Source organism: Mizuhopecten yessoensis, unplaced genomic scaffold, assembly GCF_002113885.1.
Source record: "Mizuhopecten yessoensis strain PY_sf001 unplaced genomic scaffold, ASM211388v2 scaffold716323, whole genome shotgun sequence".
Classification (NCBI taxonomy): domain Eukaryota; kingdom Metazoa; phylum Mollusca; class Bivalvia; order Pectinida; family Pectinidae; genus Mizuhopecten; species Mizuhopecten yessoensis.
The window spans coordinates 176,159-189,500 of record NW_018480059.1 but is presented as its reverse complement, the minus strand read 5'-3'; the positions used below and the strand labels follow the sequence as shown (position 1 = coordinate 189,500).

General features: G+C 35.7%; 1 protein-coding gene across 10 annotated transcripts in view; it reads left to right on the top strand.

The window, feature by feature from the left end:
- Positions 1–13,342, top strand: part of LOC110443041 (heterogeneous nuclear ribonucleoprotein 87F-like) — an 18,414-nt gene extending 5,072 nt beyond the window's left edge. For 3 of the 10 annotated variants that reach the window (XM_021486992.1, XM_021486990.1, XM_021486991.1), the window contains exons 3-11: positions 127–320; positions 1,092–1,212; positions 2,169–2,370; positions 2,809–2,937; positions 3,628–3,699; positions 4,086–4,241; positions 5,094–5,198; positions 6,593–6,668; positions 7,051–7,796. In XM_021486992.1, the coding sequence (XP_021342667.1) occupies positions 127–320; positions 1,092–1,212; positions 2,169–2,370; positions 2,809–2,937; positions 3,628–3,699; positions 4,086–4,241; positions 5,094–5,198; positions 6,593–6,633 (1,020 nt within the window). In that variant the 3' untranslated portion in view covers positions 6,634–6,668; positions 7,051–7,796. Of the gene's footprint in view, positions 1–126; positions 321–1,091; positions 1,213–2,168; positions 2,371–2,808; positions 2,938–3,627; positions 3,700–4,085; positions 4,242–5,093; positions 5,199–6,592; positions 6,669–7,050; positions 7,797–12,018; positions 12,169–12,741; positions 12,807–13,029 lie in introns of those variants that run through there. The other 7 variants (XR_002462071.1, XR_002462072.1, XM_021486994.1 and 4 more) reach the window with 7 other exon arrangements.

Below are 13,342 nucleotides of genomic sequence, written 5' to 3'. Positions count from 1 at the left end.
CTGTATGCACATCCGGGTTTACTCCCGAAAGTAAAAAATATTATAGCTTGTCATTTTAGCGGTACAGGCATTAATATTATATTTCATATCTTAAAATAATGTTCTTCCTTTTTTTTCCAACAATAGTACCAAAACCACAGCAGAGGAGGACAACGACGTCAGTATCCACGTGCAGAACAGGACCCAGAAGCTGAACAGTTCAGAAAAATCTTCATTGGAGGTTTAAGTTATGAGACAACAGAAGAAGGCTTGAAAGAGCATTTTGGGAAATGGGGCGAGATCACTGACTGTGTTGTAATGAAAGATCCTAACACTAAAAGGTATCACATCACAGAAAATATTTTGATCAAACTTTGTACAATAAACAATTATGAGAATACTACATATGGGATAGTGTTTCTGGTACTGCTACTTACTTTTGATGCTAAATTTATGTTTATAAAAAATTGGTACACATGTGCTGTGTCCTGAAATAGTAATGTGTTTGCAGTTTATATTTATTTTGACTTTTCAAAAACAGTTTTATATTTAACCCCTTTTTATACGCCCGTCAAATTTGAAGGGAGCATTATGGTATGGGGTTGGTCAGCTGGCTGGCGTAAACTTTTGTTTGTCTGGAAATCTCCTACATTTTTTGACCAATCTCTTTTAAACTTGGTATACATCGTAATCATGTTATGAAGTTGTGTCTCCCTGAAAAGAATTTTGATTCGATAATTTTTCCAAAAGTTATTGCCCTTTGTTCATTTCAGTATCTGATTTTTTGTCCTGAGATTTTCTCCTACATTTTTTGTAGCATATCAGCTAACCACTCTTAGAATGATGCAGATCTTATTTGAATGTAAGAAAGTATATAACACTTTATGACATTCGACGGGCGTATATTGTTCCGCCCCGCGGTACTCTTGTTTGGTTACATTTATATATTTTGTCTGAAGTACTGCTGGTTGTCTTGGACTGATATTTATGAAAGTTGATCACTTCTGGTAGTGGGAGGTATTAGTTAGCCTGTGGCTTAAAGTTCAGTTTTGAATGGTGTGTTGTACAGACAAAAACATATAACCCATACATGCGCTATTTTCCTTGCATAGGTCAAGAGGCTTCGGGTTCATCACTTACAAGTACGCATCGGAAGTGGATTTGTCCCAAGAAAACCGACCTCACAAGATTAACACCAGAGATGTAGAGACAAAAAGGGCAATGCCAAGGGAGGTAAAGTTGATTGGGAATAATCCATCTGGTCACAATCAGAGCGCATGCAGCAAAGATGCATGTGCATCCCCCCTCTTAGTTTCTGCTCATATCTTAAGTTCCTTTTGGACGAATCTAATCAAACTAATATAGAGCTTCATCACTGAAAGGAATTACTTTGGAGTGCATTTTAGTTTGCCTTTCAAAAATCATTGTCACTGGTATTATAAGCAGATAATCTGTCGGCACAATAGATCAGATGAGCTGATAACATTCAACTATACATAATAATAAAATCTTTTAGTTAGACGGTAACATACTTAGACTTTCGACTAGTTTACAATATGGCCCTGTAAAAGACATATATACAATGTACAACAACACACTTTAAAATTTTACATAAAATCACTTGCATGGAGAATAAATAAACAAAGAAAGTACATATAATATTACCGGTATAAGATAATAGTTCAGTGAGGCACAATGGAGCTTTCCAAGAGTTGGGGAGGTCCCATCCTGCGAGGTCTGCCCACTGCGCCATCACTTCAACTATGAATGGAATTTTAATAAAACATACACCGTAGGGATAATTCAAATGATAAAGTTGAAATAAAACTGGCTTTAGGACAGACCAATATCACAGTTAAGCTTTTGCAAATTCATATTGCTCTATGTTGTTGATTTAAAATAGTTGATAAAGTGCAACTTTTTAAGACACAGAAGGCTTGTAGCGTTTCCTGTCTCCTCAGTAAGATCATTTCACAGAGCAGTACAAGTATATCTAAAAGAACTTGTATAGAATGTTTTAAAATGATATACATTGCTTTCTTTCCAAAAACAGTTGTTTGGGTATTGAGAAAAATGATAAATTGGTGGCAGTCGCATAAAAAGTGGTTTCCTGATCCCCATTACATAGTTTTTGGAATAGCTCAGATATAAGTTGGCACATTATGCACTGTTACCTTCTTTTGTGGCAGTTTAACGAACCACAGGAGTCGACAAAGAAGATGTTCATTGGTGGTCTGAAGGATGACACTTCGGAAGACCAAGTGAAGGAAGCCTTCTGTACTTATGGAGATATTGAACGAGTTGATCTCATTCGGGATAAGGAAAGTAACAAAGTCAAAGGATTCGGCTTCGTAGAATTCCAGGATACTGACTCAGTTGACAAATGTGTTCGTAAGTATAGGACTAGGTATTGGAAAATTATTTCAGTGATTATGTTTATAGCAATTTGATAAATCAAATGTGTTTTAAAGGTTTATACCTGTAACTCCATATAACTACTCTTCAACATGTGGCATAAAAATTAATAAATCTTAATTCGGATTTGGGCAGAATACCATCAAAACTAATCTATAGACATTAATTTTCATTTAAAAAGTTAAAACATCAACTTTAAAACCAGGTAGCCCTGTAAGGGTTAAGATTATCATAATAACATGACTATTGCAATGAAACCAATATAGTGTTTAGCAGTTAAAAGAAAAGTTAAGTTTCCATTTCATGATATTTACAAGAAAGTATAATCATAATATTTTAAACCCATGACCAATGGTCTCGAGTCTTTGTAGTGACTACTAAAATTAAAAACATTTTTTTGTGTCTCTATTACAGTAAAGAAATTCTTCACACTGAATGGAAAAGAAGTGGAGGTAAAAAAAGCTGTTGCTAAGGAAAATCAACGGGGTGGAGACTCTGGCCGCGGGGGACGTGGTGGGGGACGAGGAGGTAGAGGTGGTGGAGGTAGAAAATTTCTTGTCCAGACTTGATTAAGTTTTATATGAAAGTTGAGTATGTAAAAATGCAAGATGTGTTTGTACTCCAGGGTTACAAGGTCAAAGCCACTTGCTATTTTTAGATAATCATCAGTTAGTTCTGTGTCGTCAGTTTAAAGACATCATTTCTTAACACACTTTTATAGAAAGGTTGATTATGATGATTGGATATCTCTGATGAATTTGTTTCATGAATGTAAAGTCAAGGTCACTATCATTGTTTGCCAGTTGTTGACCAATTACTAGCAATTTCATTTTGAAATTGATTTTGATCGTCAAAAGGTAAACTATGAGAATACTTGGGACAGGTTTATGTTTTAAGTGTGCCAATGTTAAGGCCAAGGTCATACATTGTTAACCTTATTTTTTTTTTCCAGCTCTAGCAACTTAATATCTTAACAGATTTAACAAACTTTGAATGATAATACCTTGGTTAATATACCAGGGTGCCAATTTCAGTCACGGTTATTATTTATAAAGAAATAATAGTTAATTGAAAAATTGAAAGTAGACAAATTACTGCAAAGGAGGGAGAAATCTTTAAAAAAAAAAAGGTCTTTCTTCATTTGTAAATGGAAGTGATCACTGAAGCTTGCTTGCTTCCTAGAAGTTAGATTTAAATCTAACATGAACTAACTTAAGATTCTGTACCGAAAAGGTCGTGGATTCAATGACTGGAACCAAGGTGGCTACAACCAGGGTGGTTACAATCAGGGTGGTTACAATCAGGGTAGGTATCAATTTTAACCAAGGTGTTAACATATGAGACGTAACAAAAACCTGTTCCGAGTCCTGTCTCATGTATAGATTTGATAAAAATGTTAATGTGCTCAACTTTCTTAACTTGATATTTATATAGAGGTATATTTTCTTGATGCTTCTTAATGTGAACTGTGTTGTGTCAAATTGTTCTGGAAACAACTTTTTGAAACGATGTATAAGCATTAGCCTTTTGTTGCCACCATCAAACTTTGCTGTCATTGATTGCAATTAAGTTGTGTACCAAACAATCTTTCGTATCAATATATTTCTTTTGAATCAATTGACTCTAATATTTCATTATGTCTGTTAAAAAGGCTGAATTATGATTTGCAAATGTATGTATGTGCTTCATAGGAAATTACGGAAACAGTTATGGAAACCAAGGAGGTGGTGGTGGTGGATATGGAAACGGGTACGGTAACCAAGGCGGAGGAGGAGGAGGATGGAACCAGAACAGTGGTGCTGGCGGTGGAGGTTACGACAACTACAGTGGGGGATATGGTAACCAAGGTGAAATACTGTTGGCTTTGTATATATCCATATTTGTAGATCAGGCTGATTTCTCTGCCAGTATGTGCATTTTCCATCAAAGTGTTTGTATCATTGTTGGACACTTTCTGTAAACAGTGCCTGTAAAACACATTTCATCACCGTTTACAACTTACTTAGTACTCCCATCACCCTAGATCATCAACCGTTTTATAAAACAACTGCTTCATAGATAAATCTATTTTCTTGTATCCTGGGTTTGTGGCTTTCAATTTGTGATCCTTTCCTAAAACTGCTTTTCACTTCGTCTGCCAAGTATTACTAAGTTGTTGGTCGGTTTTGCCTAGATAACCTCTCCTATCTAATAACTGGAACTGCTGTGAAATACTAATAAAAGCCTGTCTTTGTCTCGTTGAACGCCACCAGTTAATGATTTTAAGACCTTCACTTGTTAAAAGTTGTTTAAATATTGGTACATCATACAGTTCGTACTTGTATAATGTCTCTGTGTCTGTGGCATCTCCAGCCTGTCATTGTTTGGCATGTATGTATCTTATATATGCAGCCCATGTTTTAGGAATGCTGATATTTCTTACATTTTGAAATTTTTGTGTTCAATATTTTAAGGTTCTGCTTGATTGTTTGAAAACTTGCAGTCATGCCAGAATACCTAGTCCCATGATATATCTTGTTGGATTGTTTGGAAACTTGCTGATTCATATTAGTACAATGCTATCTGTTTTAATATTGGTCAACTATAAATATTTCTGAAGATTTGAAAGACAGTTCCATCTTTGTTGATTTTTTAATAAGTGTTATTGTTCTTGTTAATATTGAGTCACATGCTTAGAATTGATTATTTCTGATTGTTAGGCGGAAACAACTATGGTGGTAATTTTGGCCAGAATTATGGAGATAATTATGGAGGTGGCGCCATGAAGAACAGTTACTCGAACCGTGGACAGGGACCCTATGGATGTAAGGACCTAACTTAAATAAATTCTGATAATCTTTTCCCCTTACCCTGATAAGTCTTAGAAACCAATCATGTTCATAGGTACACCCCAAAATTTCCTGTAGGGTAATAGGTTAATTCAGTGATAAGGGATTTTCATATTTCATAATTAAGTTGATATCGGCGAAAGCTTCCTTTTTTTTTTAATTGAAAATATTATCTTGATTAATGTATTAATATATCCATCTTTTTTTTTCCATTAGTGGATCCAATTCAAACTGGATTTTGAAGTGATCTTTGTAAAAGATGTAATCAAAGAAACGGAAGGATCAGTTACTAATCCGTATAAATGGATGCAAAACCTTGATGGAAGATCTAGGCACTTGGTCACAATAAATGAAATGATAATCATTCTAAATGTTAATTTTGAAAAATATGGATTTTATACAAAGCTATAGTATTTCACAGTAGAATAGACATGTGCTATTCCAGTGTTCACACTGGGCCAAATTGAAACAAAAATTCAAATGATATTTTTGTTGATGTGCAGATTGTGCACATTTACACATGACAATATATTCAATATAATCAGTGATTGAATATTTTTGTGTGAACAGCAGAGCACAATGATTATTTTCTTTTTCCAGAGACAGTTTTCTGTTCCATCTTGTTATTTTCATATTAGATCTCTCAGTATGCATAATGATTTATTGGCACAAACCAACAAACAATAAATCACAAATGCTTAAGGCCAAAAACAATTGATAACTTGGTTCTCAGGCCTGCGCGCATTTCATTTTAGGGCACCGCATTGCCGATTTTATCGTGAAAGTAATTAAAAAAAAATGTGAATGCACTAAATAAATCCGTAAAATTGGTCCGCATGTTTTTACTCGTTAGTCGCCGAAGTCCCGAACATGTTTGAATAAAAATAAGGATTGAATTACATGCAAGCGTTTAAATGATTATGACTTATTAGTCTGTGTTCAAATGGCGCTCATTTCGGTACAAATAAGGAATGGGGGGTTCTTGATTCCAGTCTGGAACATCGTGAGGGAGGGGGTTTCGGAGGCTTGCTCAATGATGGGTCTCTACACAACTTTAAAAAGACGAGGTAATGCCCACAATGAACGTTTTACAAACTACACACAAAAGAAAAATTGAAAAAAATTGGCCTGAGAACCAAGTTATCAATTTTATTTGGCCTAAAAAAAATATTTTTAAGACAACATTGGCAAAACTTGATTTTGACCATTATATCCCTTCCGCATTTAATATTCTTTTCATGGTGACAGATTGTCAAGAGACTATGGCAAAAACTTGAATCATGGAAAATTGAAAGGCATAAAATGATTTTTATTTTTGAAGACCATTTGTGAAATTTTAATTAATTTTTGATTTGTTGCTTTCTTCAAAGCTGGTGGATACAACAACAGTGGTGGATACAACAGACGATGAAGTCATCCAAGATCATCAATAGGTGTACTTCTCAGGTAAGTGCTGGAGGCGTAGGCAGGGGCAGATTTCACTAAAACAGTCGCAATCTACCGATAGAGAAACGGGGGTCAGTATCGCATCCATTGTATATCTGGGATTCTTTAATTATATTCTTTAATGATTAATAATTGGATGGTCTCAAAAATAGAACAATAAAAATAAAGCAGGTATTTCTTATTTCACTGGAATAAATATAAAAAGGGATAATTTAATTGCTTACAATATTGCTATGAAGGGGTGCTATTCTGTATTTAATATAGTAACTGGGAAAGTTTTCAAGAAGCTAGAGGGTTGTTAAAAGAATCTCTGAATGGTTTTGTGTATATATTGGATCATGATTCACTATATCACTTTATTTTTCTTGTTGATTACATTTAGGCAGGTATAGAGAAAGCAATAGTACCAGCAGAAGTTATACAGGCAGGCAGATTCTCAGGAAATCATACATAGCTTGGTAGCTAGCCTAAAGTAGTAGGTTATGGTCGGCTCACTACAGCATTGTGACAACTACTGGATGTACATAAGTTACCAGCTCCTTCGGGTCTTAACACATAGTGGACTAGTTTACACATTATTGCCCTTCGTTATTATCCGTGAGGCATAGACTTATAAAGGATTTGTATGGCCCAGTGTGCAGCATCCCTTAGCGTAGGACCATGTCTGCCATACAGTCCTATGATGTGTATAAAACGTAATGTAACAAACCCTGAACAGCACTGTGCTGTAGTGACCTATTCAAATTGCTATGAAGCTATGAACAGCAGTGTCCCATGATTGTAGAGTTACCTTAAGTTAAGGTAGAGCTCCATATCACACTGAGACTACTTATGGATTGAATCGAGGATTACTTGCGTTTCTACTCTGGAGATCTTGCTGTAAGCTGAATAATTGTGTTATCCAGCAGAAATTGAAATTGCTTTTAAATAGACCAGGCTGAGGATTACACCTACTCTTCATTCAATCATTTCTTCGTCAGTGCATTTCATTCACGTAGAGGAACGAAATCTCTACTTTATATTTTTTCCCATTGTCTGTTGTACCATTATTTTATCATGCGTGTTGTCGTTTTAATGTATTAGCTCCTCTAGCAGGAAAGATCGAGGAATAAAATATATAGGATATTCAGTAGTTCTTGTTCTTAATATCTATACTTTATACATTTATTTGTAACTGTATATCAGGGCTAGAGCTCCAAGTGCCAAAATTGCTTATAAACCAAAATTGGGTGTGGAATATTTTGTTCTGTAATATTATTGTGGCCTGTCATTCTCGGGAGATTTATATTTCAAAAGTACCATAACTTCTGCAAATTTGGCAAATTTGCTTTATGCCCAGGCATAGATTAGCTATAGATGTCCTCCCCCCAACCTGGACTTTCAAAAGTACAAAAATGGCAGATCGAACATTGTTAAAGACAATTTATCTCAATGTATATTCATGATCAGTTAAACTCTTAGTACCAAAAGTTTCATGGTAACAAGATCTTAAATTTGTTTTACTTTTTACTTTGTGGAAGTTAAATTTGGTCTTTTGATTATATTGAGTATGTAAGCAATTCTTTGCCCTAAAAATTGGTCCCAGTTGAACTTATTAAAATTTCTTCTGAAAGTTCATGTGGTACCCTCCCTCAAAGTGATGTTATATATGTATGTGAGAATTTAATGTAAAAAATGTATGGGAGCAGAAAAGTGGGAAATACACTGCAAAGGTTTTGATCAGCTTTCATATGCAGATATGTTGGCAAATGTACAAACATAGTTTTGTGACCAGATTTCACACAAAAAACAATACATTTAGGACAGCAACAAAGTATTTTAGTTCAAAGTTCTTTGTTATGTCTTCCAATTATGTGTAGATAGACCAGCTTTCAATCTCTTTGGGACTTTTTTTGACTGTCTATCTCCATATGGTTACATCTCATATTGAGAATTCAAAAATATCGGGTAGATTCATTTGCAGGATTTCTTGGGCGGATAAAATATGTCTTTACTCTTTAGGTCACCTGGTCCTAAAGACCATGGTGAGCTTATGCCATACTGCAGCGTCCGTCATTCGTCCGTCAACTTTTCCTTTAAAACAAAACTTATCCTGAACGCCAAGTAGATTTTGACTAAATTTGGTCTGGAGCATGCTTACGCCAAGGGGACTCAATTTTGTATAAACGATGGGTGTGGCCTCCCTGGGGGCGGGGCTCAATAGGTGAAATATAGCAAATTCTTTAAAATCCTTCTTATTCTGTAGGAATGAAAGGATTTGGTCTGAAGCATTCTTTGGTAAAGGGGAACCAATTTTGTAAACGGTGGGTGTGGGACCTGAGGGGCGAGGCCCAATAGGGGAAATAGAGGTAAAACCTTTATAATCCTTCTATCATATGGATTAAGGGATTTTAGTTTGGAGCATCCTTGGGCCAAGGGGACTCAATTTTGTATAAGCAGTGGGTGTGGTCTCCAAGAGGGCAGACGGGCGGGGCCCTATAGGGGAAATAGAGGTAAACCTTTTAAATCCTTCTTCTACCATAGGGATGAAGGGATTTCTTCCCAGTTTGGTCTGGAGTATCTTGGTCAATTTTTTTAAAGGGAATTTTGTATAAACAGTGAGTGGGGGCAGAAGGGCGGGGCCCAATAGGGGAAACATAGCAAATTCTTAAAATAACTTCTTCTTCTGCACGAATAACAGGATTTTGTCCAAATTTGGTATGAAGCATCCTTGGGTGAAGGGGAACCATTTTTGTATGAGCGGTGTGTCTAACCCCCCTGGAGGCGGGGCCCAATAGGGGAAATAGAGGTAAAACCTTTAAATTCCTTCTTCTACCATGGGGATTAAGGGATTTTATTCTCATTTAGTCTGGAGCATTCTTGGGCCAAGGGGACTCAATTTTGTATAAGCAGTTGGTGTGGTCTCCCAGGGGCAAAAGGACAGGGCCCAATAGGGGAAATAGAGGTAAAACCTTTAAAACCCTTCTTCGACCATTGGGATTAAGGGAATTTATCCTTATTTAGTCTGGAGCATCCTTGGGCCAAGGGGACTCAATTTTGTATAAACAGTGGGTATGACCCCCCTAGGGGCAAAGTGGTTGGGCTCTGTTTGAAGTTTGTTCTCGCTATATCTCGAGTACTGGATGGATCTTTCTGAAATTTCATATGTACTTGCAGCACCTACCATAGAGTGCTATATCTTTACTTCATACCAACTATTTTAAACATATTCAGGTGAGCGATACAGGCCCTCTGGGCCTCTTGTTTAGAATATCAAGTACCGATGTTCTACAGCAGTCCACGTGACATCCCTAGTCGATAAAAAATGATCAATTCATCAATGCACATTGTTAACTTCAAATAAGCGACGTTCACATGTCCACGGAATAAGTCCGATATATGAGAACCTTGAAAGAATATCAATATAAAATTAACCTTAATACTATGTACAAATGGCTTTTCTATTCAAAAAGGAACTTAAATTCTTAATATGAAGCTGCAACTAAGAGTTCTAACTTCTAACATATAAGTGTGGGATCCTGTAGAACAAGGCCTTGATATTGTGAAGGTGATTTTCCTGTTCAATTGATGGACGTATATATAGCTTGCATGTGTAGACTGTGATACCAGTGTTTGTTTTGGGGATATTGACTTGTATTATATGATGTAATGTATGTCAATGTATGAGGATACATAGGCTTGTGGTACTGTGAGGGTAACATCGTTACTGGGAATAACGCTACAGATCTTCTGTATAGCAGTATTGAATATGACGGTACATAGAGGATACTGGCAGGTTTCTACGGAAGATCTATATTGGCTACATCTTGGTAGGTAGCTTAGAACTCCATGCTCCATATGTAAGGTAAGGTAGGTCTTGTTTAAGTTACTTGTTTGTGTTTTGGGAAGGAAATGGGGGTCTTCACTCCAACAACAAAAAGCAGAAATGGGACTTTCATGTATGTCAAAACATTCAACAAAAGAATCTTGCTTTTGAATTATATTAGTTTGGCAAGCTAGTACAAAATTTGACCGAAAAGAATTGACCATATACCGAAATGCACATGTGACGGATACCACCGATTCACTGGAAATAAGTGGAATGCTGAAACAGCAAATTTAAGCTGTTTGGCAAATATATTGCTTTTGATAATGAAATGATATTTTAAATGGAAATTTGCTACATTGTTTGAAAATAATTGAGAGAGAAAAATGTGCTCCAGTGAAAATAATTGAGAGAAAAAAAGTGCTCCAGGAAAGAGCTATGGCGGAAAACTGCCAATATTTCCTCAAGTCTGCAATTATGAAAACAGAAAAAATATTAATCGGTAAATAATTTCTAGCAGCAAAAATGCATAGAATCGATATAAAACCAATTGAATATGAATTTTGAACTGCTGAGATATTAATTATTGTTAATAATATACTGCAAATATAGCCATATCCACTATATCTATGAAAATGATGGGGTTTCCCAGACTTAAAAAAAATACTTTCAACATCTTCCCATCTGAGGACCAACTTTTGAATAAGGTTTTTCATTCTGTGATGTCATATGCAAAAACAAATCATATTGCGGAAAAGTGGTCCTCCTCTGGGAAAGTGCTCAAAATAATGAAAAACTAAGATGAGCGAGTTTCTTAAACTACGACAGGTGTTTCTTTAGTTAAAACAGTTTGGGTGTAACGCAATAAAAGGTCAAACAAACAATATGAAGTGAATAAGGGAAGTTTCATCGTTGAGGACAGTTTCATATGTTTGAAATGCAGGATGACTGCAGCACAAAGTAAGGATCGTAAGACATGTTATTCAAAAATTATATTTATCATTTTGCCATTCATAGGTGCAGGAAAAACAAAATCAAGATGTGTGTTTTGTAAGAGAGTAGGTAACGGCATGATGCAGGCAGTAGTAATGAAAATTAAATCCTTTCAAAAGTTGTTGGTAATGATTGTACGAGCGTTACATATAGCATATTATTTGTTTTAAATTCATAAAAATTACGAGAAATAAGCATTTTATTGTTTCTTTATCGTGAAATGCATGCATCAATAGCCATGGCCTTGAATTCGGCTGTTTACATTAATCTATTCTTAGACACAGGATTCCGATCGAGCTACCTGTATAAAAATACCTGAACACAGTGGTACGTGCACACTAGCGGTCTCACCTTTAGTGAAATAGGCATAGCAACCCGCCATAGCTCTTTCAGTTTAAATCATATTTATACAGTTAATGACAAAGTTTGTAATGTAGCTGTGTTTCTCAAACTGATAATTGAAATGAAAAGGAAAAATATAATTGATTATTGAACAAATGAAATCTCATTCCATTCTATTTTAACTGATTAGGTAACCATGCTTTTTTATAGAATGGAAATTCAAACCACAAGTGTTTGGTGGAAGGTGTAAGCCTGGATATTGACGTTAAACCGGTGTGACCTTTTACTGGGTAACAGCTGGATCAACAAGGGTCAGCTAACTAGGATGTGGAAACAACCAGGAGACTGGACAGTACAAAGGTGTGTAGCTGTGTTGATATCAAAAAAAGTTACTGACATTTACCTCCTTCATAACATCATTAATGAAAACTTGTGTTGTCTGCAGACCAGAATTTATGTTGCAACAAAACATTGGCCTTTCGAATGTAGTCTGCATCAATCAAATGAAATTTCTGACCATTTTTGCCTCAATTTATATGCCCACCATTTTGTGCAGAATCGGGGTGTCAAGTGTTTAAAACCCATATCTGTCCTCTCTAACATATTACAATAAGTATACTATCCATAGAAATGTGGACCAGTTAAGTGACGGCACTCTTTCTACATCATTTCTTGATGGAATCTCAGACTTTGATCCATAGTTCAAGTATGTGGCTAATACCTTGGAAATTTCAAAATCGTCATTACTAATTAAAGAAACTTTGAAAGAAACTAATGTCGCTGCTAGTTTTTGATGAAAAGGCCTTCATGTATCCACTAGAAAAGAAGGAAACCCCCCTTGAAAATAATGGTGCTACAAGATTATAAGAAACATGAAGTTCAATGTTTATTTTCCACCTGAATATTCATTTCTGTGTTGTTTTTTTTTTACAGTAGCCTTGCTGCACCCGATATCCATCTCTCAATGGGCTGTGATCGAGTAAAAGAGGTTGAATCAAGTAGGTTATTTACTATCTGTAATCATTATTTTAGCATTTTTGTCCTATAGTTAAAGCAGGCAAATGAAACAACTTAGATAAAGTTGCTTTTGTGAAGACATGGTTGGTTTCTCCTAGCACAATTGTGTGCATATATAACACTTCATTCTTACTCTTGAATTTCAGGATGATTAATTTCATTAATCACGATAGTAACAATAGTTATGTATTTTTTCTGCTTCAGGATCAAGCTTGAACTAAGGTGATGCTGTTTTCTATGACAGTGGGACAGAAATTCACTCTGGTAATCTGACATGGGACTGATGTGTTGGTACAGACAATGGTGTAAAGCATTCCAATAGTGATCAATGATTTGTGAATTACGGTGCAAAAAAACTGAAGTGAAGTGACACAGTTGTAAAAAACTGAAGTGACACAGTTGTGCTTACTTGACTTCGTAGATATCGTTTGTGGACAATGGAGTCAAAGGCATTGAAACCCATCTTGTGAATTTTATTGTAGTGTATACCCAACAAATAAAATTGTGTTGAAATTCG